Source organism: Lycorma delicatula, chromosome 1, assembly GCF_047948215.1.
Source record: "Lycorma delicatula isolate Av1 chromosome 1, ASM4794821v1, whole genome shotgun sequence".
Classification (NCBI taxonomy): Eukaryota; Metazoa; Arthropoda; class Insecta; order Hemiptera; family Fulgoridae; genus Lycorma; species Lycorma delicatula.
The window spans coordinates 141,758,458-141,785,004 of record NC_134455.1 but is presented as its reverse complement, the minus strand read 5'-3'; the positions used below and the strand labels follow the sequence as shown (position 1 = coordinate 141,785,004).

Below are 26,547 nucleotides of genomic sequence, written 5' to 3'. Positions count from 1 at the left end.
TGTAAAATTTCGACATGAAATTACTCGCAGCATCCCAAAATTGGATTCCATTGATCCAGATCGATTTTAGAATTGTTGAGTACATCAGCAGCTTATTAAAACTTCTATCCAACAATCAGAACACTTGCTTGAACTTTATCTCAAGTTTGCTTTCCACATTAGTTGATGATCGAGGTGTAGACCTTGGTACTCTCAGTTTGTGGAATTACAACGCCATCAATGTGAACCCATGGGCAGTCATCTCTCCTCATCATTATTGTCACATGGTTCGATTTTGTTTGATTAACGCGTATTCTCCATGTACTCTACCACCTGTTGATTAAATCCAGCTCAATTGTAGGCTACTCGATGTTATAGTTAGGCTGGCATCAACAGCGAGAATAGCTGTTCTATCCACAAAGGAAGCGATAATAACCTCGTCTGTAGTCGGAAGGTCTGCAGTAAAGTTGGAGTATAGTACGGGCCCCAAGAAGAGCACTGAGGAACACCCGACTTGATTATAAAAAAAAGAAAAGAAAACGAGTTTCGAGTTGATTTGCTTACAACATATATTTCTTCTCTAGAATATTAACTTAATATAAAAAAATATATATATTATATATTATTGAGTGCTAAATTGTAAAAAAAAATCTTAATTTATTGTTTTCTATTTAAAAAGTTATGATTTCTACGTAATTCATTGAAGTTAGCGAGTTATTATAAGAGTTATGATAAAATTTGTGCTAAATGAAATTACAAACATTTAATTTACAATAAATAATCAACTATTTAATATTACTCATGTAAATTACCTTACTGCATAATAAGACTAACAAAATCATATTATTCTATCTATTCTGACTTGACGGCGGATCTGATGTAGATTCCTGTATGAGATGATGAAGATTCCGGATACTCAGTCTAACCAATTCCAGAGTCTTGTCTAATGCTGGCTCTGCGTCTGGTGACCTAATTCGAACGTGATGTTGAGATGAAATAGTCCATATCAACGATCACTGAATTTGATTGTAGATCTTTGATTAGGGTGAATAATCTGAAGTATTTGCTGAAATTATTTATTTATTTACGATTCATAGAAGCTTATTTAACAGCTAAAGAAATACTTCTTATACAGCATAACACAATTGACGTTATTTTATTTATTTAGAATTTTTTTTATTACGGTAGACACAAATAGCATTATTTTTTAAGTTGTCACTACAGCATTAAAATCAACATATTTACAAATATTCAATAGTAAGAAGTTTCTATTCTTTTAATAAAATAAAAATAATTAAAAAATATAGAAATATTAGGGTACACGAAAAACAATTTTATTTAAGAATAATTCAAACATTTTTTTATCGATAATTATGTACATACTTATTCAGTACAGTACAGCCCCGCTGTAATGCGGCTCGATATCTGGTGGATACTGATAACGCGAATTACAACTTGTCCCCCAAAAAATATCTGAATATGTGAAAAAATGTCGTATCTTCCGCACTCAAATTGTTTCTATGCAAGTACAGATTATACTGTATTGGCTTTTACCAATATTGCTTGATTTTTTGCCTATCTTTTAATTGATACCCTTTGTGATATAAAATTTACTTCTTGAAATATCACGGTTACCCTATAACGCGGGTGTCACGTAAGTCCCCCGATAACCGCGTTATAGCGGGGTGTCATTGTATTTACTTTATGATATCTTATCAGCTTCTAAAGTACTACTTACAAATTACCAAGCGAATATTTGGACACTAGGAAAAAGCTTAGTGTACAGCAAAATCCACAGAAATACAGGACTAACAATAATTAATTACTCACTAACTAATCTTTATCTTACCACATGAATAGTATTAAAATAAAACTAATTTTTTTTTTCTTAAGCTTCTCAACTGTTTAATTTTAACTTAATTTCATATCTATTTTTGACATTATCTTCATGTTACTAAAGCAAGTATATTTTATTCACGCAAGCGGGTTCAAATGGGCTAGAAATTTTTAATAAGTTCTCACCGGAAGAACTTTGTAGTCTTTATACCCACTTAAATATTTAATGATTCTGATTATTATTTAATGTTTTAAAACAACCTTTTCCATTAGCGTACATTTTTTATTACGTTTTTTCCGTTTCACAAATTTCTTTTTTTTTGTATATTTTCACTTTTCTTCACAGTTCATTTTCACTTTTATTTTCACAGTTCTCAGTTATTTCTGCAAGAAATTACAACAGTAAGCTGTTGCCTCGACATAAGGAATTTAGTTTATTTCAGGCTTCAGCCAACTACTACCACAGAACGCAACTTTTAAATCCCAGCTAAGTACTCATTAAGAATTGGGTAAATAAAATTAGCAATATGCTTTCTTGGCATCTAATTTCGACTACGTTTGAGCTCCCTCCTCTTTTCCCTTCTTTACTCGGTAATTCTTTATTTCTATTAAACATTTTTTTCTGCTGCTGTTAGGTTTAGGAATTCTCGAAGTTAACTTCACTTACAAAGCCAGCTAATTCTATTAAGACACTACAAGATATTAGTCTTTAACCATCACAATGATTACTGTAGCATTATTCTCTAAGTTTAACTTATACGCCTAAAACTTTAATTCTTAATTCGTTTTGTTCGCTTATGCTTCTTAATATGTGCAGAATACTTAAGCACAGAAATTATATTCTGAGCTGTTTTACTTGTATAGTCTCTATCAATGCTTTCCCCACGCTGATGAGATCTACATCATCAAAAGATGATGTAGATCTCTTATATAAAGAAATGAGAGGCAATCGAGGAACTAGAAGTCTGATGTGAATCGAACTTGACATTTATGGTCTAAAATATTTTCTCTACAACTTTACTCAAGTAAGTTTATCACTTATATGAATGGTTAGTCACACTTCATATGGTTACATTTATACTTCATATGGTTGGTTATATATGAATAAGTGTATCAGCAGCAAATAGGCTTACAGGTTCTGCTATTACAAACAAAAAAGAAAAGTAAAAATAGCATTTATACTCATTTATTTATTAATATATATATATAATTTTTTAAATAAAATTAACAAATATAAATAATTTAATTTATAAACGTGAATATTATACTCATACGTATATAAGCAATGAAAATAACTTTCTATTGACCTTGAATATAAGTTCCATTTTTTTATTTGATGATAAAAAGAAAAAAGTATGGGAGTTGTGTAAGAAGCATTTGCATTTGTTTATTCCAGTAACTGAATTTAAAGTTTTGATATTAAGTTTTGGTATTATTTTAGTTTAAAAAATTTCAATTTTTATATACCAATCTTACTTACTGAATTTACTATGTTAACATCTCTCTCTCTCTCTTTGTATATATATATATATATGAACACATATTTATGTATCATGTCACTATATTGATTATTTAGCAATACTCAACCACTGACCATTTAATAAAAATATCGTGCTCATTGGATTTCATAGAACACTAGAATATTTCGTCATATTTTTTACTAAAGTAATTCATTAAGAAAATATTACTTTGGAGTACACCATCAAAATTTATTTTAATTTACTTGAAAAATAAAACGAAAATACGCTATTAAAAAATATTTAATAGTTATATTTAAGTTATACATTTTTTTGGATAGGAGGAGAAAAAAATTGCGACCAGACGCCCAGTAGCCCGCAATACTGTGCGTGTGGGGTTTCCCGCATAATGCGAGGACCCATTGAAAAAAACACCTCTCCCTTTTGTACAATAGCCCGGGTACCTGCCTTACGGCATAACTCGGGGGCTGCTGTTTCTTCTGCGGGCCTTCTCTAGATGGGTTAGGGAGTCCTGGGCATCTCAAAAACAATGACGACCCCGTTGGGGCCCCAACTGCCTATTTGCTCAAGCTATTCCGTACCCATCCACCTTTACTGTGACTATCTTACACATTGTTCCTCAGCTATTTTTTGTTTAAATATGTTCTCTGCCAACGTGGCTACTGCTCTCCATGATATCATGTTGCCCAGCGTCTTCTTCAGTAGACTATCTGCAACCAACTGACCAACGGCTATGTAACATTGCCCTCTTTTTGCTGCCCACCTTCCGCACTCAAAGATGGTATGTTCTACTGTGTCTTCACCCTCACAATAGGAACACATCGGTGCGTTTTTCCTCTTCATTTTAAACAGATAACTGTTAAACGCACCGTGGCCTATCAGGATCTGTGTTAACCAAAAGTTAATCTCCCCCAACTTCCGACTGGACTCACCTTCTGATGTTAGGTAGAATGCGGAAGGTTTATCTGGCCCAGTTAATACCTCCCATGTCTCTTGCCACCTTGACAGAAATCTGGCGTGGGCATCCTATTTGCTGTCTCCAATTGCCATTTTGATCCTCTCAGCGACCCTCAGCTATATGGGCGGCATTCCTGCAATAACGAATAATACAGAACGGAGAAAACCGTCCTGAAGGCAGATATAACCCTGAGAGCCAATTTTCTTAGCACTCCGTTGAGTGACGCATTGTATGTTCCATATTTTAGTGCTCCCTGCCAGACCGGTGCAAACTACGGTCGACACCGTTGTGGTAAGAAGCCTCCTCCTGCTGGACGACGGACACCCTACGTTTCTCATCAGTTTGGTCAGCGCCCTGGTCACCCTGTCTGCCTTGGTGACCAGTTCATCAACGTGTCTGGTCAACTTTCGTTCGTAGTCCATCCAGATACCCAGATACTTCGCTTGTCTGACCGGCTTCACCAACGTATTGCCTCCAGTGATTCTTATGGGCGGGAGTCACCACCTCCCTGCCGGGACCAACACTTCGGTTTTCTCCGCTGCGAGTGTCAGTCCCTTATTCTCCATCTAGATCTACGTCTTGCTAATAACCCGGTTCACCTTACTGACTAGCCGCCGCGCATGCTTGTCCACAGCAACTAGTCAAAAATACCATATTTAAGTTATAGCTACTATAAGAAAACTGATGTCTGTTGTTCTGGCAGTCGTTTAAGGCAGTGATAACATAAATATCGAACTTTTTATTATCCGATTCTCAGAATATCTGCTGCAATAAATGAATATATTTTTGAGAAGCTTTTGCAGAATAAAATATCCAAGGTTTACAATAAGCCTAATACAAAAATTTGTATAAATAGATATAACGTTAAATCAAAGCACTGATGAATATTTACAATCAGTAACAGCACAAAAGTAAATACTCTTAATTAGCTTGGTCAGTTAAAGCTGAGGAACCAAAATAAAATTATCACTCTATACAACTATCTAACTATGCAAATATATCTATAAATAAAAATGACACTATAAATTATAAATTTATACGTATTATTGAATTCTTTAAATTTTACTGTTTGAAGCAGGTGTTTAATTAAAAATTGGAAACTTTTTATTTTAAATTTGATAGACTTCTAAAACTCACAACTAAAAAAATTATTGTGTAGCATTAATTTTTGTTTTTTGGTGGTTTTTTAGTTGGTTTTATTTATTTTTTTAATTATATTTAATTATTAAGTTACATTTGCTAGATATTTTATTTTTTCACGACTGTAATTGTTTATAACCTGTACTGTTGTTTATTAGATTTACAAAAGATAAAACTAAATGAAAATGATTTTCAGTTCCCTGAATTTTAATTTATTGAGAGGAAAACTTAATGCAATAGTTCTTATATAACCAAAAAGTAACTTGTTTACTTTTTAGTAAACAAGCAGTTTTTTAAAATGAAGAATGTTTTACACGTATACATACAATAATGTTCACCATATTAGTTAAAAATTTAAGTTCATAAAGATATTAGAAAGAAAAAGAAGGAAGTAAGAATGGAAAACAGAAAATATCTTAAAGCTAAGATAAACAACCGGATGTTTACTAAACTAGCTATGAAAAATTTAATAATAATTAGTATTTCTGTTCCACTTCCCCTTTGTGTCACCTAACGGTATAAATCCGTATTATTTTCCGGAAAAATCTGCCGAAATAAAATTATGTAGCGATCATATTAAATTCAATTTAAACCGGAAACTAAGTTGATAATTAAAATTAAATTTTCGAGGATAAATAAACCTACTAGGCCTTAGCAAAGAGTGCTTCTACCACCCTCACGTCCTAAACTAAATTATGTTAAACAATGTGTAAAATAACTTCTTGGTGAACTCTCCTCAGATGTTGTGTGCAGGGCTGCAGTCAAAATTCTGTTGGTCTTTTGTCATTCTCTAAATCCTTTCTGATAATCATCATTCCACGAAGTATGGTTAGACCCCTTTGATTCCTAAATTACCTAAAAATAAAATTCTTATTTATGAATTGAATAGCTTAAATTATAAGTTATAGTCCGTTTTCTTCCTTATTCAACGTCTTGTTAGATTTGAAATTACAACACTGTTATAAGCGTGTGAGATCGGGTTATGATCACTCATAAAATTCGGCACAAACAAACAAAAGACTATAAAACTTGATAAGCTATAAAAATGAGATACAATGTCCATTCACCAGATAATGAAAGAAATTAGAAGAATCATAATTTAGAAGATTATGGTTCATGATTAAGAAAATGTAGAAATGTTACCTTGAACATTTCTACAGTATGTCCTGGTGAGAACAGGGAAATGAACTCCAAGAGATGTATGATTATAATTCATGATTAGTATTGAAGATACTAATTACTTTTACTGATTATGAAAACTGGTACAAAAGATCGTTAAGATTTAATTCAGATAAGTGAAAACTGTGGAAACAAAAAGATGATTAAATAACTAAAATAAAATTGTACAATGAATAAATAAGTTTTAGATTCTAAGCAAAGTTTCAAGCTCAATTTTCATTTTCTTCTAGTATAGTTATAATTACTCTTACTAATTCAAATACACGCATATAATATTAAAATTATGTCTACATCTGCGAGAATGGGATTCCTTTTCATGTTACTATGAGCTTTTATGAAAAACTAAAACAATGAGCCCTAAACTTAAATATGAGCCTTAAATATTACAATTTAACTTTAAATACTTACCGGAGGCCCATCCCTCTCATAGCAATTTTTTTTCTATACTATTTTTATTTATTTCTAGATTCTCTTAAAAAATATTTTTGACACAATTAACGTCATTTATTCAATTAAAAGTTTCCCACCCCTAAAAGTTTCTAAAGCCTTTTGTAAAAACATTTTCTTTTTAATTTCACGTGTAATTTAATCGTTGAAAATGCATTTAAGAAATAAATTTCAGGGTACAGTAATAATGTAAATAACCTAGAGTAAAGCAAATAAAATTGAAATAATATTTCGAAGGAAACATTTTTTGAATTGACAGCTCCGCTTTGGGATATTAACAAACAATTATACGTCTGAAGAATGCCAAGCGATTCAGCTTGTTAATTACAAAGAAATATTTGTTATAATTCTACATCACAGACTTTCCAGTACCAGAATAACGTTTTTTTTTTTACAAGGTTTTTTTATTTTACCACCCGTAATTTTTTCTACGTATTCAAGAAATAATGAATAAGAAGTAACATCATTTAATGCACTTTAAAAAATGGAAAACCATACGCCGGCTTTCAAATTCATTGTTCACACAAATTTATGTTAAAATTATTTTTGTCATGAGTTTTGCATTATTAATATATATATATATAATCATATTAAAATTTGTTTCTACTTTTTTATTTTGATGATTTCTGCTATTTAATAATTAATAACGGCAATCTCTAATTATCTAAATAATTTAATGCAACTCCTTCTTCTTAACTTTAATTTTGTAGCATCTTTTATGGTAATAAAATTTTTTTAATAATACATTAGTGTTTTGTTTTTATGAATATGTGTTTCTTCCCATTATAAAAAAGAGAAGGAAAACAGATTAAATTGAAGTGATAAATTACTGACGAGCATATACGAATTGTAATAGTTAATAAGTAAAATGGATCATCCGAGTCTTACATTTAAAAACCAATGGCCTTACTGTAAAGTTTTAATAACAATAATTTATAGAAGCGTTCTTTTATACTTTTCACATTATTATAATACCACAAGAAAGCTGTATAACAAATTGCCGTCATTTTTTTAAACTTTAAGATAATAAGTTTGATCCTTGGGGAGTTGTATTTTGTGGTGATGCCACATTTATCCCTATCAGTAAACAGGTCATCGGAATATTAAATTTATTTCCAGATAAGATTTAATTTTTTTTAACATGACCGAATATTTATCTTGAAGTGTTTTTAAAGAATTATATTTAATTTGAACTGTATTTTTTTTGTTCGACATCTTATACAGTATATCAATAAAATTTTATTTTAGCAACTGTATATGGTTAGCGTGATTTTATAGTAAAAATTAATACTGTTGTTAGTTTATGAAAGGTTTTCATTTATTAGATCAAACAGTAAACGACGTTCATCGTTCAATTAATAAAAATTGTTTTAAAATAAAAGAATTAAAAAATATAAAGCATTCCTGTTCCGTTCCACGTCGAGCCGTTCGATGCTGCGATCTAGTGGGTGCTAGCGCTTATGGAGAGTTCCGCTCGTACTAGCATTCGGCGCTCGAATCTGATCCAAGGCGGTCACGTCATACTCTTAGTCCGAATGGACTCCATTCTTTGTTCGACATAGAAAAATGCCCTTTTTAAATGTCCTTTTCAATGGATGTCCTAGTCAATGGAGGTGCAGGCGTCTAGTCTCAAGAGGAGAATCATTGAAACTAGTCAGGCAACAATTGCAGAAGGTAGCAGTATCTTTCTTTGGAAGCGCATCTGAGCTGCGCACCCGGAAGTGAATGTACTTTTCCAGGAGGTGACACTGTTGATCGACCTCTGTAGGTCCCATTCTCGGAACCAAAAGAGACATAAAGGAATGTGCATGACGAGTAAGAGATAAAGCCAGAGAGATGTCGAAAAGAGTTCAGGAACTGGAGATTTAGAAGACTCTAGCAAATAAGACTGTTCAGACAATGCGGGTGGATCCAATACATATTGACAGGGTGTTGAAGGATAGATCTGTTAATGATTTGTTGGAGCTTATAGGTAAAAGGTGGCGTAAGGAGGTACTCAAGAATACCAAGGTAAAGAGTAGCCTTCCCTCTCAAGAGGTGGAAAACGAGATCCTCTATATTCTCGACTTAAGTGGAAACAAAAATGGACTTTTTGCTAACCATATCTGTGGAGTAGTGAGACCAGGCATGAACGGGGAACACGACGACCAGGAACCAAGGAAGACTTACGTTCTAGCGTTGGATCTGGACGAAGATAGGTGATCGATCAAAAAGTGAGTGATGGTGATAAGATGAGTGATGCTTGAGGAAAGACGGCCCATTTAAATCTACTTAGAGGTGAGCAATTCGTTGCAGTAACTACTACAAGATGCACGATCTCCGGATATTATAATCCCCTCAGCAGTACTATGGAGGACCTTCAAAATTTCCAGGACAGACTGATCGCTGAGAGTCAGAAGAGCTACAGCGATACCGGTGGTCATCGGTAACTTTAACGCCGAGTGGCTGGAGGCGGGTGGTCTGAGAACCACCAGAAGAGGCGAGGTATTTATGTTAGAGATGACATCACTGAGACGTTCTTCTTAACAAACCCGGAGTTGCTACAAATATAGGAAAAGGGCGACGGTCGGTAATAGATCTAACCTTCGGTTCGGAGAACCTTGCAAGCCGAATGTAGTGAAGCATAGTGAAGCAAGACATGGGCAGTGACCATAGAGCTATTAGCATAAGTGTAGAAGTAAAGAAATCCCCAGACTGGCACGTACATCTCAACCCCGTAGGGGAAGACACCCGCCTAGTGACATTTCGGTTGCCACACCGACCCCCCTCGTTCATAGCTCTATTTGGCTTAACGGAAGTCGTCTATCGCCCTCTGACTTTTTACATCGCATAGTAATAAAGCTGATCTCGTTGGGATGCCACCGATGTTAATGCTTCGGTAGACATTTGCATCGGTGATTTATTAACTCAGCTTTTGCCTTCGCTCTAGGCCTCGTCCGGACATCTTCAATGTCCTACATCGTATCCCTCTGAACTAGCTAACCAAGTTCGCCAAAGCACGAACCACGCACCTAGTTTTACTTATATAAAGCCAATTTCGTGAATGTCTCGATTTTCGAGGCAAATTTAAACACAACATACCACCAAAAATGTTGATTGCAATAACGAAGTTTAGTCCTAAATTCCCTTACTGAACTCAACTTTAGTTCAACCCCAGACTTATGTTAAATTATGGACTCCGGTCTGGTCTGCAATGGAGAGGCGGACAGACCATTTACTCTCACTCAGCTCCATCGCAGAGTCCCGTGTGATATTCACTCCATAAACCAACGTCGAGATGCTGTTACACCTCACGGCTGCATGGGATCCATGCCCTCGGCATTGAAATCGCCATCCCGCCGCTGTGTTGTGTGCTCATTCTAATCTGCCCTCGTCAAAACGCCGCTGCGCCTCACGGCGGCATGGTAACTCTTGTTCATCAGCAGTGCAGTCGCCGTTACGGCGACAGGTTACATAATTTAAAATCATCTCAGATCTAACTAACCGTGGCTCGCCAACAAAGCGCCTACCTACGGCCAATCAAACTGTCCAGGCGGACCCTAGCCACCCGGGTTCCTACTCTACTAAATCCCCTCGGTCGTCCTACGCTGAGCGAGGAATTGAAGGAAGCCGACAATTGTCAGCTACAATTGTCCAATCTCTGCGAGTCCTCCAGTTGACTCGCAGATCAAAGAAGGAGTTTATTCTCTCGAGTTCCCTAACTTTGATACGCTCAGCTTCGTACCGGGGACAGACATACAGGACATGGTCCACAGTGTCATTGACCCTACAGTCCGGACACAAGCCGGAGTCAACCAACCTAAACCTAGTCAAATTATCCCTAAAAGGATCATGTCCCAAAAGAAATTGAGTTATATGCCGATTGGGGGAAACCCAACTAATCGCTCGCAACTCCCTAACATTTGGAAAAATATCATGCGTGTATCGACCAGTAGAAGAATCGTTCCACCTAGCTTGCCAAGAGTCAAAACCTTGGTCTTCAATTTCTCGCAAACACCCTGACGTTAGAAGGCCTCCTTTCTTGGAAATATACCGCTTGCTACGTTCCGTAGCTAAAATATCAATGGGTTTTCTACTGGCGATAACAGTGACTGCCTCTCGCGAGACAGTTCTGTAGCTACCAACAACAGCTAACAATAGAAGACGCTGGGCTCGCAAAAGAGTTTCCCTATAGCATTGGAATTGTAAACGATGGCCCCAGACGAGCGCAGTGTACAACATTATGGCCTCACAGACATCTTTGTAAAGAATACGCATGGTACGATAATTCAACCCCCAATCGGGATGACTGACTGACTCTACGGACCCCGAAGAAGGCATCCATGGCCTTCTTCTCTATAAACTAGAGGTGCTCCTTGAATTTGAAGTTTCTCATCAAGGATAAAACCCAGATACTTCTGAACGGTAATATACCTAATCGGAAGATCGTCCATCACAACCCGCGGATGACAGGTTGCGGCTAGACGACCCTTCAAGAATATCATAGTGGTTTTCTCCGCACTAAAATTCATCTTATGTTGAAGACTCCACAACTTAATACCTTACATGCCTGTGTCGCTCTGAGCTCTATCTCGACCAGTTGCCAGTTGCCCTCGACCAGCAGCACCCCATCGTCGGCATAAGACCCGATTCGACAGCCACTGGGCATCCGCAACCGCATGAGAGAGTCGAACTCAACGATCCAGACGAGAGAACCTAGAACACTGCCCTGTGGACAACCTTTAAACAGGGTGTTTCCTACCTCCAAACTGCCGTGACGAAGGACGACAGTTCTGTCGCTGAATTAACTCGAGAGAGTTTTAATCTCATTTAGCGTGCAACCATGCTGCTGAAGTTGAAACAAAGTAGAGGGACACCACAAGTTGTTGATCGCCCTGAATATGTCGAAGAAGTCGCCGAGTACATACTTGTATTCACTGGCCAAACCCATATCTATGACCCTAAGAAGCGCGTCCTCTGTGCCCTTGCCGGGGTGGAAGTCGTACTGGTCGTCCATCAGCATATGGTTAGAAGTAGCCTACTATTAATGCGGAGATAGAAGACCTTCTCGAAAACCTTACATACTACAAGCAAGAGCGTTAGAGGACGGTAAGAACAAGTTACAGTGGGATCCTTGTCGCCACCTTTGAAGAGCAATATCATACGGCCTGCCGTATGAAGACACTATCTATAGACTTTCTGCACAGCTCTGAGGATTTACTGTCACCAACGTAAAACTTATTCCAGACTGAAAAACTTGGCAGATCACCCTTGACCACATACGGGTTCTGTAGAAGAAGAGCATGAAGTCTCCGTTTCTGAACAACCTCACCTAACTCAACTTGGACTTCATAGGCTACCTGGGCATTAAGTTGACCGAACCTAACCATCAAGAGGGTTGAAATACATCTCAACAGCTCTCAAGTCGCAACCACACTCCTTACTATTGACCGAGTGTCTATGACTTTTTTGCAAACTTTTACATTTGACGCAAGACGGAGCCTCCTTCTTTCGCGGACAGTCATCACACTTGTGAACCTCCTTGTAATGAGCACTGACCGACGTATACTTACAGAACTTTGCTATGTGGCTGAATCTACAACACTGAAAGCACCGCTGCACGTCAAGATACTCCTTGACTCGAAAGGATGCGAAGTCAACGAAGATTTGTCCCTTCGACACGAACTTATGGTGGAGACCAGCCCCTAACTCTCGAAAACTCCGTGATACCGTAGGGGATCACGCTGGGCTGCTTTGAACACTAGCCCACACTGGTCGTTGAACGAGGCCTCATCCAAATTAGTGTTTTGCTCTCTAATGAGAAACAAAACCTCCTCATCAGAGAGACTCCGCTCCATATCATATACAACGACCCGGGGCCTTCTCAACCGCTTGTGGTCAACTTTGATCTCAAGCTTCTTAACTGGCACGTCCAATATGTTTAGAGGCCAACACCAAGACAAGCGCAGTTAATCGCGAAGGCAAGTGCTAGTATCTACGTACAGGAAACTGAAAGGGAGCCAAGTAAGCTGACCGAGATAATAAGCACTGACTATGGCAGGATTGCAATGATGACACGAAGGAGACCCAAAATAGCATATTGGTTGACGCCCGACGTAGCCGAATTGAGGTTCAGGATGATGAATTCAAGCAGAAGGACGCAAAGAGCCAGGAGAAGCGATTCCGAGGAAGCTAGGCATTTAATGCAGGAGCTCCAGGTGATAAGGAAAGAACTATCAGGAAGGAGAAGAGACGTTCATGGCAAGCATTTTGTAAAGACCTCGAAAGGAACCTGTGAGACAGATTGGACATTATTTCCGTTCAGGCAGACGTCGCAGGAGAAGGAGAAGGTCCCTACTCGAAGGAGGTTCACCATTAATGAACTCTTGGCAGCAAGGAGGTGTCTCAATGTTAAGAAAAGTCCGGTATCCGATGGAATCCCGGAATCCTCTCCTGGAATCCCAGGAGAGCCAGGAGGATTTCACCCCATCTGCCTGTTGGATATAGTCGGCAAGACTATATTCTAATTCAATTCTAATTCTAATTCAATGTAATTACATAGTTGCAGAAAAAGCATTTTCGATTAATATAACCCCCGTCACTACAGAGACGATATCGGAACAGTAGCTCAGTGGTCAACATATTTATGAATATAAATATTCTATTTTGTTGTTAAGAAAACTATAGTTCATTATGAACATTTATAAATATATTTTTATTATTATATTTATATACTATAAATGGTTTGATTTTAATTATACTTCTTGTTACCACATACACTTTCCAAATAAATAGCTCACGAGTGCATTGAAATAACATATTAATGCAGTAATTTATAACTATATATTATTATTAAAATACAATTAAAATATTATTAACAACTATTTATTACTATTTTAAATACAATTAAGTAACTACGTTTATTACATCATTAATAATGTGGTGAGCGTTATAAAATTAGAATTTTATCATTAATGAAAACATAAAATTTAATATTTTGTGTTTTAAAATGATTTTGTATTTTTTTACTATATTTATAATTAATTATACATAGTAATTAACATTCTATAATTGCTTTGAAAGTATTATTTATATTGATAAAATAATCGTTTCTACCGTGTTAAAAGAAAGTGTATTTTTTATGTTCAGGTACAACTTGGTTTTCCTGGGTCTTACGTATGTCGTTCCTGTTATAGCTATGGGAGTGTGTTATGGACTTATGGGAATGGAGTTGTGGGGAGGTTCAATAGGTGAGCAGACCCAACATCAACTGGACTCAATTAGATCAAAAAGAAAGGTAAAAGAAACAAATCAGGAAGATTTATTATTATTTCTTCTTTTTAATGAAAGAAATTTTAATTATTAGATTTATATGAATAATTCTAATTTTTAATTACTCAAGCAAATAGTTTATTGAAATTTGGATAACTTTTCGATCTATTTTTTCAAAGTTTTAGGATCTCTGGGAACAATTCACTAGGTTTTGTACACAACAACTATTTTATTCATTTATCTTTTCTTTAATTTTATAAAACTTATTTGATGAACTTTTATGAAAAAATTACAATCATTTTGTGGAAATACAATTCTCCGTGTTTCACTTTTAAGTATTTACAGGTTTTAAACTACAAATCTTGAATGTATATTTTAAAAAATCGTTAATTCCCTTATTTTCGTCTTCTATATTCTTTGTATATTTTTTCAATGGATTAAGAGAAATGTTCGTTCAAACTTCTAATTTCAATATTCAAAAGGTTTTGACTCATTCACCTTTCTGATACATAAAATTAATTTTGACAATTGAGGTCGCTTCATTCTTTACAAATGACATTTTTCAGTAGTTATCTATTTATTCCTTCCTTAATACGACACAGATTAATCCTCTTAATTACAGATTTTTGCCTCCTAGAAGTTAAAACGATAAGTGTTCTAATTGCTAATCACAGGAATTTAACTTTAATCAAAGTTTTTATTCTTTTATTTTATTTTTTTTTTTAATATTAGGTAAGAAATTATCCATTTAACTGAATTATAGTCCAAATCAATAATAATGTTACTAATACTTAATATTAAATTTTGTACAAGATAGGAAAATCTCAAATTTAATAATTAACAAACAAATAGAAAATATCGACTTGCAGTTCAATATTTTGGCATCCGTATAATAACATTTATTTCTAGAATGTTGCGGTTTTGAAACCGTAACCGCAATGAATGTCTCATTTTTTTCTTGACATTTAATTGTCAAGAAAACAATGAGACATCAAAACATGAAATGGCAGCATCCTGTTTTTGTTATAACAGCACCTAATTACGTTGAATTTTAATATAAAAAGAATAGTCATATTATAATATTATAATTTAAAAATTGTAAAAAAATCAAATTCAAAATGTTAAATAAATCAAATTCTTACATACATTACAAAAAGCAAATTATCATTAATGGAAAGCAGAATCCAACAGTCTTGCAGAATTTCCGATGGAGGTTTACTAATAAATGTATCTTTCTAACGTATTGTATATGATGAAATGTATCACATTTAAAATGTAATCTTTCTACTAGAAAAATTATACTTTACGGTAAAGTACTTCAATAAGTTCTTTGAATCCGGAATTATACCGAATTATATAATCAGATTTAGTAATTAAAGTAAAATATCATAATTTATAAAAATTAAAAATATGGGAGTGATTAAATTCATGAAATATAAAGACTATGCTTGATAAATCTTAGAGTACTTGCGCCGATATCAAATACAAAAATTATACAACTGAAAGTAAACACTCCGATAAACGTCAGAAATAAAAATTGACTAATTGTACAGCGAGAAAAGAATTTATTTCTTAGTAGATATTTATTAAAAAACAATATTTTTATTTATTTATGGACAGCATCATTTAGAAATAAATATTCTTCGATTTTTAATAATTAAGGTTTCTTATTAATTTATACTCTAATTTTTCGTTATTAAATTTATATATGAACTGATTAAATTTATATTGCTACTGATAAGAAGCGACTGTAAATCTTAGAAAGGGAAGATTTTTAGTTACAACAATACTTTCTAGAGAAAAAGACTAAAATTTTTTTCATCATAGAAACATTAAATTTTATCGCTGCTCTTAAACTTTCGCATGTTTTAAGCTTCATGTTGGCCTTATATTTCTTGATATATCGTTAGTTTAATCTATCCAATCTATAAAATACGCTAGCACTAATTCGCAGTGGGCAATCTTTATTGGAGGTTTAAATGGTCTAGATATTTTAAAAATGAATATATGCTTTCAATTAAATTGCCTAGAACTAGAACATTTTTATTTTTATTACTCCAAATTCCCGACTAAAAATAATTTTTGATTGTGTTTCTTAAATACTGTTTATTATAAGGTTTTATTTAACTTGCTTTAGTTGTAATCAAATCTTGCAACTGCTATATCTTTTGATCTATCGTATGAAAATCAATGAAATTTGGTACACGTATGTAACTTCGTTGACAATACAATACTACGGTGTTAGAATTTGGATATGACCCACCCCCACCCACCCAACAGGCATTACCCCTACGCTAAATTCATGCATGTTGCTTAAAATTTTTATTTCTCATCAACTATCGTATGAAAATGATTGAAATTTGGTATACGTATGTAACTTTGATGTGTAAAAATAAATTTTTTAAATATTTTTTTAGTCTTAATAAACAAACAAACTTGAACAAACAATAATGTTCAGATATAAAAATTATTAAGAATTTTTTTTGGATGTAAAAAGTTTATTGTTCATTCAGACTAAAAAGTAAAAAATCCAAAAGAAAATACAAAAAAAATTACAAAAATATATTTGATTACAATATAAAAAAGGTTTTATTTAACTAATATTAATATTAACATTAATAAAAAAAGGAAACAAATTAGAAAAACACTATAAAAAGTAAAAAAATAAGAATTAAATCAATTTGAGAATTTTAAACCAAAAAAATATAACGTATTAACAAATATAAAAATGCACTGAAAAGTAAAAAATAAATTATGTAAATATATAATAAATAAACAATAAATAAATGTAATAATTATTTAATTTTAAAATTAAAAGTAATGAAAATAATTAGTTAAATAAAAACGTGGCGCAGTTTTTATAATAATATTTTCGAATAAGTATTTATAGGCATTTGTTGTATTTTAAAATATATATTTTGGTTAATGAGGTTGTTTAGTATATGTATATAGTTTATTTATCTGTAATAAAATAACTCAAGTTTTAATTCTTTGATGGTTAAAATTTGCCCCGACATGACCTTTAAGGGTTAATAAGATTAAAAATAAAAATTAAATTTAGAAATCTTGCACAAAGTTATTACATTTTGACGGTAATCTGAAAAATGATTAAATTATTATCTAATTTGTATTTTTGTTTTTTTTTTTTATTTTTCAATCCATATTGATAAATAGGAAGTAAACATCATTCAATACTTTTTTTAATTTATTTTTTTACATTGATTTTTTTTATATACTTTTTCCATAGGCTCCATGATTATGATCGCTTAACAATCGAATTGTCTCTCTAGGTTTAGAATTTTTATAATGGTTTTTGGAGAGTAATCTTCTTTTCCGGTTTATTAAATACATAAAAATTCACTAATACATTAGTGTATAAAGGTAAGCTTTTTTATGTATGTTATGTTTTAGGTATGTTTTTTTATATTCAACAATAATCTTCTTTTACATAATTACTCTGTAAAACCTGCAAAACCAAATTAAGTAGCTCTAGTTGCCTTAAGTGATTTTTTTCTAATTAATATGGAATGTGCCACTCAAAGGATGCCGGCAGTCCGTTCATGAGAATTAAAATCTACTATATTTGAAAATATAATTCAAACTATATTTTTATTTTTTGCGAAAAAAATTATTATATTAATTGTTTATTGACAGAAATTTCATCCGTTCAGTTTAAATTTATACTAAATTACCAATTCATATAAATTTGTCTTCCAACTAAATTGTAAATTTAATAATAATTGTTATTATTTAGATAGTAATAATGTTACTACACATAATACAAACCTTTACAACACAAACAAGGTATATTTTCTTAAGGTAGTAACAAACAAAACCGTGGCATGGAAAAGAGATCTACTGTTGTCGATTATAAATATAAGAAATAGAAAGAGAAAATTTCGAATATTTGTGTGGAGTGTAGCGCTTTATTACATTGAAAAATGAACAAGGAAAAACAGAACGTAAAAGAATAGTGCCTTTGAAACGTGTCCTTTAGGTGTTAAGAATAATAAGACAGTGGAGAAATTTGTAACAAAATTTTATAGAGAGACAAACTAGGTCGGTAAGTAATGTATTAAGCCATCGTCCAGCTTTATTTTATTTGGTGACGGAAGAATAGTGGTGGAAGAATAGTGGAAGAATATTGGTGACGGAAGAATGGTGACGGCTTAGAGAAGTTAAAAACTATACAGGAAGTCTAAGCTGGGAATACATAAAACAGATTACTGAGAATATAGCATTTAGTACATATCCTGTGGTTCAGAGATTAGCGCAGATAAAAAAAAAAATGTTTTCTTCTTGCATAAAAATGTTATGGAAACTTTTTATTATTGAAAAATTCTATTCAGGAACTGTTATTTATTTCCAATTTGATAATTTTCAAACATAATTAATTTTCCAGCTTGAAAAAATAAATGGCTCTACCGGCATTTTAGACATCTGAATTTACGAATGTTACTTGAAAATTTAACTTCAATGTCATTTGATAGTATTTCAGTTTCTGACTGGAGTGTTATTTTTTGCCCTTCCTACCAATGGATGTACTCTGAAACGCGACGACTACAAATGTTGGAGTGACAATGCTAAGAAGGGCAGAAAAATAACACGCAAATCAATTATGATAATTCTACCGGAAATATGGATATATGAAAATATTCAGTTTATTCAATGCAGTCATTCTGAAGTTACAGAAGCACAAACAAACATAAAATCCAAACCACTCTAGTTTAAACCTTCTCGCCAGCTGAATGAAAAGTATTTTCATCTGAAATGATTGATAATAAATACTCTTTTTTAATTTAAACATAATTGCTTTAAAAATTTTAGTATTTTGCTCTATGTTACGTTATTAAATAGTCTTACTGATTCAATAAGCTACTCAGATAGCTTTATTAGGCTTGTCTTCTCAAAATTATCTAAAAATTAAGTTACTCACCTGGAATCCAAGAGCTTTTGGAACCGAATTACTCCTTAATATCGTACACCTTTCACCTCTTTTTTTTCTTTTTTATGTTTAGCCTCCGGTAACTACCGTTTAGATAATTCTTCAGAGGATGAATGAGGATGATATGTATGAGTGTAAATGAAGTGTAGTCTTGTACATTCTCAGTTCGACCATTCCTGAGATGTGTGGTTAATTGAAACCCAACCACCACAGAACACCGGTATCCACAATCTAGTATTTAAATCCGTATAAAAGTAATTGTCTTTACTAGGACTTGAACGCTGTAACTCTCGACTTCCAAATCAGCTGATTTGGGATGACGCGTTAACCACTAGACCAACCCGGTGGGTTACACCTTTCTCCTCTGGATTTATTTTACGTAACGATTTTACTTATTACTTTTGAATGAGAAGTCGTGATTTGCATTTTCTCATATTTATTCTATTTTCATTTTCTGTAGTCAAGTATAGTGTTACTATTATCTCAGATTTGTATTTCATAAATCTCTACACTAAATTCTGTATTCCTTACAGGCCTAATCTATTTTAACAGTAAACTAACTACGACAGTACACCTCTCTTAAGAAACTCTTTTGGAGTTCTTTTTAGTTCAAAATTTGTGTAGAACAGTCCCTGAAACCATCATTAATTGGTTTTTCGTTTAGTTGTAGAATATCGTAAGATAAGCACCACCTTCTTTTAACGGGGTCTTTCGTTTCCCAACTGTAGTGGTAATGCATTTCAGCTTTACTTCCACAAAATTGTATCATAATGTCTTCATATTTTCTGTCTTATAGATATTTTCTATCGTATACGTATTTTTTTTTTAACTTCCTAATTTGCACTTTCTTCAGAGTCAATAGTTTTATTAGTTTTATACAATTTGCATTACTTTACATTCTGAATTAATATAAAGTAAATACTTTATTTGTATTATGTTCTTTAATATTTTGAAGTGCATAATATTGTAATCCCGTTCAGATTTAGAATAAATTAATAATACTATTTTAATAAATCTTTGAATAATTTATATTTTTAACTTACTTTTTACTCCTTTTATAAGATGTTTGGATATCCGTTTATATTACATAAAACCCTGTCATTAAGTATCTCATCCGTACGCCCTACATATCGACATTTTCCAGCTCAAGATAATTCCAACTTTTCAAGAAGTATTTCACAACTTCTTAATGTGAGACATTCTATTCATAAAACAAAGGTAGTACGTAATAGCATTAATAATACCTTAGCTCTATGGTAGATAAAATCGTGAATAGTTTAAATAAAAGTAGAGCAAAGTTCTTTTTATTTTATTAAAAAAAAGTACTTAGTTATTATATAATAAAATTACAAAACCTTAATCAGTTTAAATACCATATTTTCCATGAAAGTTTAGTAGTTTTGTGCAAATAAAAACTTCATGAAACTGATTTACGTAGATGACCTATATCGAAAACAAAAAGGAATTGAAACGACACTGAAATGATAACTCGATTTAAACTTAGTGAATGTCTTGTAAAACTTATGATGTAAACAAGTCGATTGTTATAATTGAATTAAACATTTTTATTTAAATACAGTATACGTCTTCTAAAAGAAAAGTCTTGATAAAATAAATTTTTTCCTCAAAATAAATTACGTATTTATTTACTTAAAGTAACATTTAAATTTCGTATTGTTATATAACATTTATTACTTTCCCCGTTACAATATTTCTTCTAAATAATAAGATCCGTTTTTCCTCAATAAATTAATAAAAATGTTCAGTATGTAATATGCACTTACTGAAAATGTTTTACTCGTGATTGAATGAAGTGGAAAACATTTTGTAGATTAATTTTGGACTATATTTGTCGCTTGAAAATTTAAATTGACATTATCCAGTGAAAGTGGGGTTCAGTGAAAAAATGAGACGTATCCTGTAAGATAATAGTTTTCTATGACATTGGAGTAATGTTCCAAATAATTATTTAAATGGCTTCTACCTAGTAACGGTAGGAAAAATCACATTTTTTAGTCACCGCTGTAGCACGTACACTCCAAATCATAGGTAAATTAAACGAAATTGTTTTCCGCTTGACCTCGGATTTTTTATAAAATGGTGGTTTTAACATTACTGAATTATTAAGCTAGTTTTTATCTTAACAGTACAGAATATTATACGTATTTGTATGTAGTACTATTATTTTGTAGTGCAGCACAGGATAAAATTTGCCTGCGGTAGAATATCTCATTCTGTAAAAATGTATTCATGTACTTTCATGAGAATGACTAAGTAGATAAGCAATCAGCTTTGTGTTTTTCATATTTTAAATTACGTTTTTAATAAAAGTAATATTTGCAAAAATATTAAAAACTTACGGTGAAAAAGCAGTTGTGCTTAATGAAACGAACTCGTTTTAATAAATACGTATTTATATTGTACTATTTGATAATTTTCTAAATTATTTATTAAACAAATGTAAAAATAGTTTTGCTAAGCGGTTATTGAAATAAATTAGAAAATATAAAAACGATCAAAAGTCAGGTATACAAAAAATGTTTTCTTAAAATCTAAAACCAGATATCCACTTTGACTAATTAAGAATCATTACCTAGGAAATATTATTATAAGTAAATAAATGTTAAAAATGCCATAGAAATAATAGAAATTAATCTGTAGATAAACGATACCTAATGATACACAACAAAAAGAATTTTTTTTAAAGTTAACCCAAAACAAAAAAAAAAAAATATATAAAAAATAACATTTTTAAAATAAAATCATGAAAGAAAAAAATATAATTCTATCAATCAATCAGTTTGATCAATTTATACATACCCTCTTGCAACCGGTTTAGTTTTCAATGACAAGGCCACTTTGCCTTACTAATCTCGATAAAATTGAGTTTTTTATTTTTATATAATCTTTGTCTAACTAAATTTGGAAAAGCGTTGCGCAAACTTTAATCCAAGCACTCTCCGATCCCAGGTTTTATTATTCAGACGTAAGGTAGTTTTTCTACCTTAAAAAATCTAAACAAAATTTCCAATCTTTTTTTAAAGCTTAGTCTTTCAAATTTATTAAAATCTTTTTGTTAAAATTTTCTATCATAAGAACATTGAACGGTTTTTCCTCCCCTTAAATTTCATTCAAGAGAAATCCTAGAAATTTGACTGATTAAGGGCCATCTCAAACATTTTTTTTGGGTAAATTTTTATTTCATCGACTCCTTTAAAGGATGGGTGCAGTGCATCATGTAAAATGCATAATAATAATAAATAATCTAAACTGAAATTTTCAGTGGTTTAGATGTTTTTAAGGTAAATTTATGCTTTTGATTGAGATTTCCTAAAGATAAAACTGTTTATCTTTAAATAAATAATATGTACAATTTTCTCAGAATCTACCGATGATAATTGTATAACAATCAAAAGCTCTACTTTTATAATTTAAGTAAACACTTTTATAATTTTATTAATTGTTTATTTTGTTTTCCAATTTATTTATTATCATGTTTATTATGTTATAAAAATACAGTAAAACGAGAATGAAGTCTGAGAAATAACAAAATATAGCAGTTCTAATATACTAATTCAAACAATAACAGAATTAATTTATATCCTTACAGAAATTGGTTAAAAATGAATATTACTAATTAATGTTATTCATAGCCATTTTTTTATATTAAATTGTTACTCCTGTCACATTAATTTTCAAAGTTAAAATAAACGCAAATCGTTTTTTTCGTAGCATTTTAATGTTACATAACTATCTTTCTGTTATTCATGCTACTCTCTTTGGAACATTAATTATACTCTTGCGTAGAACGTTTGAATAGAAGGTTTAATCTTATATAAAAAACCTAATTCTCCCAGTTTTAATATACCCTTTCTCAGCCATCATTGCTAGCTCGATTCTTTTAATGAGTCACACACTGATTTGTTGAATAAGAGCCTAATACGATTACGTAGGTGCAAGAACACGATCATGAAGAAGGCATACCACGACTAAATAATAATGCAACATATACCGAACAGTGTAATGGGATTAAGACATACCCAAAACCGTGATTTGTAACTTATTCGTGTATATGATTTTTTGTTTACTTGTTTAACTTTATTTTTTTGTAATAAATAATCTTCATCCCCCCTAAGAAGTAAAGACGATGTACAATATGCTTCTATCTCAACAGAAGAGGTAAACTAATTTGTTGTTTTACACTGTCAGTACAATTTTTCTTATGGTTGTGATCTATGTAAACCACTTGAGATACAAGAGACTCAAGTTAAGAGCTGCTTATTCTGAGAGTAATTATGGTCATTATACGGTCAATCTGTAAGAGATTGTGAGCCCTCTGTTCACTTGTTAGCTTAACATTTTCTGTATTTCGGTGAGCTTGGTACGCTGATGTACGACGGTATTTTGGCTCGGAGAAGGCACCAGGAAATTAGTTTTCACTTTTTTTAGTAACTCGGATATGGGATGCTTGTTTTCTTGAAAATGGTTAAACCTGTTTCAGGAGTGACTTATATTTTGAGTCAGGGATCCGTACAATCATTTTCCTTACAGCATCTAATAAAATAGTTTTAATAAGAAAAAAATTGAAATAAAAAATAATTCATATATAAATGGCTTTATACATGAATGGCCATTTGACGCTACCATTTCTCCACGGAGATCGGCGAAGTACATTTAATTCAGTACAATATATATATTATGCACTATAGTCAGCACATACATACATGTGTATATTCTATGTATTATTGTACTGAACTATACTTTTAATATATATATATATATATAGAGAGAGAGAGAGAGAGCCACTTACATATAAAAAATAAATTTTAAAATACAATATTATAAACATATATACTGTTTACAATGGTAAAAAAAACGTGGAATAATGTAGAAAACAAACTTAGTGAATGAAACAAAAGTTTGTATTACACGCAGTTGAAAATATTTGGATGAAAAGTTTTCGACTGCGTGTAATACAAACTTTCGTTTCATTCTCCGTTTAAAGTGTCCCATCAAGCAAACACAAACTAATAAAAAACTTTTTGTTTTCTTAAGTGTATGTTATACCAATATTGTCGTTATTCTCTCGGAAGTGAATCATTGATTTATTTTGATAAATAATTAGATCTGTTTCTAGCAACAAAAAAATAAATAAATAAAATACGAAAATTACTAAGTAACCAATCTTGTATATTTCTTGAAAACCTTATTTAATATATGAATATATTTTTAATATAGAGGTTTTATGTGACTGTACATTTTGAAAATAGTATTAATTAAGTTTATTAATGCTTAATGATACTAATATTATTTTTTCTCTCTAGAAACAGGCAACATTTTTTAAGAAAGCTGAATGCTTTTTAGAGATATGTTTCGTACCTAACGTGATTCCTTTTAAAAGACGTGTTTCGATGCTGCTTCAACGTATAGATCCCTACACACTCTTGATGAATGTATTTGGCCTCTATACATTTATTAAGAAATCAGATGTAGGTGTAAATAATGATATCAGTTTAAAGGATGGCTCCGAAAAGGAAGAGAAAACTTTTGCAGTTATTTTTTTCCGGTTTACACAGCCTAAATAAAACTTAAAATGTACTAGAATTTGAATACTAGTTGGCTGAAAACAATGAAAAATATAGGTTTTATTTTCGGTGTAATTTTGTCAAGTTCATTTTAAAAAATTTTATACTATTTGGAATAAATGTTTTGGATATAAAATAGCAACACTATATTTAATGAAAGATATATTGTAATGTTCATTATAGAGTTACACCACTTCATTAAAAAAAAAAGCTTGGATATAAAATATCTAAGCTTGGAAATTATTAAAATATCTATGATACGTAAAAAAAAACCCAAGCAATACAAAAAAAGAGTATGAAAAGAACACATATACTTCCGCTGCTTTTCAACCTGTGGATTTAAAAAGACCTACAGAACAGAAAAACACGTGACAACTCAATGAGAGAAATAAAGATGTTAAGAGAGATTGATTATGTTCTTCTAACTGAAAAAAATAATGAATTGCAAGAAATAATGAATGTTATAGATTCAATGCTATAGGAACAATTTGATAAATCAAAGTGGACGTATTCCTTTATGTCAGAATTCATTCCTTCAAATTAAACACGACAGAAAGGAAGATGTTGGTTAAATATTATTCACCTTATCGTGGATAGGTTACATAATCTGATCCAACATCCATGTTCGTAGAGATCTTTCTTTACTCGGTCGGTTTGTTATTTATCAGTTTAACCAATTATAAAGAGCTAGACTGGCGTTTTACGAGATCACATAAATTGAATTTGTATCTTCTAATATTTTTCGTAATAGGAGATACCCAGTTTTTTTTTATCTAGACCAATATATTCAGTTGTTCTCACAAATATTGTTTCACCAAATTTTATCAAAGATCTATCAATATAATAAAGATTTCAATATCTTGAAAAGGAAAGTCTTTTGTAATTTTTTTAATCCTGAGCTCGATGAAATTTTTTCTGTTGCTTCTATAGCCAGTTAATTGATATTTTAATGAATTCATCGTTATGATTTAATCTTTCTTCCGAAAATCACCTTCGGCATAAAAAGAATAATAACCGAATACCTCAGAGCTTTGTGGTAGATGACGGAGAAAAGCTCATTAGCACTTACGGAAAAATGCTATTTTTAAGACGGCTAAATCTGAAAGAGCACTGTATTGAGCACTGTAGTGCGGACATATACGGACCTTGATTTACACTTCTTTTGAAGCGAGGCATTGGCTCCATTTTTTTTAGTCGATTAATGCCGGTATATATTAAAACACAATAACCGTGACAGCTTACTGAAAAAATACTTTTTTTTTTTCTTGGAGGATGGGTCGCTGTTATTTCACTGCATATTTTTCTCAGAACATAACAAAAAAATAAAAATAAATTTTCTTTCATTTTGTATTCAAAACTTTAAGTCGTGGCTACTAAATATTTTTCTTTGCTCTCTGATGTAAATGGATGAAAAAAATAATCTTTTAAACTTTTCTTATTGGAGTAGTTTCATGTTCAATAATTCTAACTAATCCTTCAGTCAGACAGTTATCCGATTGATATTGTAGATAGAACTGAACAACGACATAAGTTTTTGATACTTTGTCAGGGTTAACACACATTGTTTGTAGCTGAATACGAATTTTATTTAACACCCATTCCCTTTTTTCATGAAACTAGAGAAGTTTTTGCAATATTCTGAAATAAATTTTATTGTGAAATACTTGGTACTCAGGCACGTAAGATTTGAAATTTTCCTTTTCATTTTACTGCTATAGAATATATAGTTAAAATATTTTACCTTCAGTA

At 32.0% G+C, this 26,547-nt stretch overlaps 1 protein-coding gene across 1 annotated transcript in view; it reads left to right on the top strand.

The window, feature by feature from the left end:
* The window catches only part of LOC142318196 (tachykinin-like peptides receptor 86C), a 734,981-nt gene that overhangs the window by 637,721 nt on the left and 70,713 nt on the right, over positions 1–26,547 (top strand). Inside the window, exon 6 of the mRNA XM_075354749.1 lies at positions 14,146–14,293. Within this exon, the coding sequence (XP_075210864.1) occupies positions 14,146–14,293 (148 nt within the window). The remainder of the gene's footprint in view (positions 1–14,145; positions 14,294–26,547) is intronic.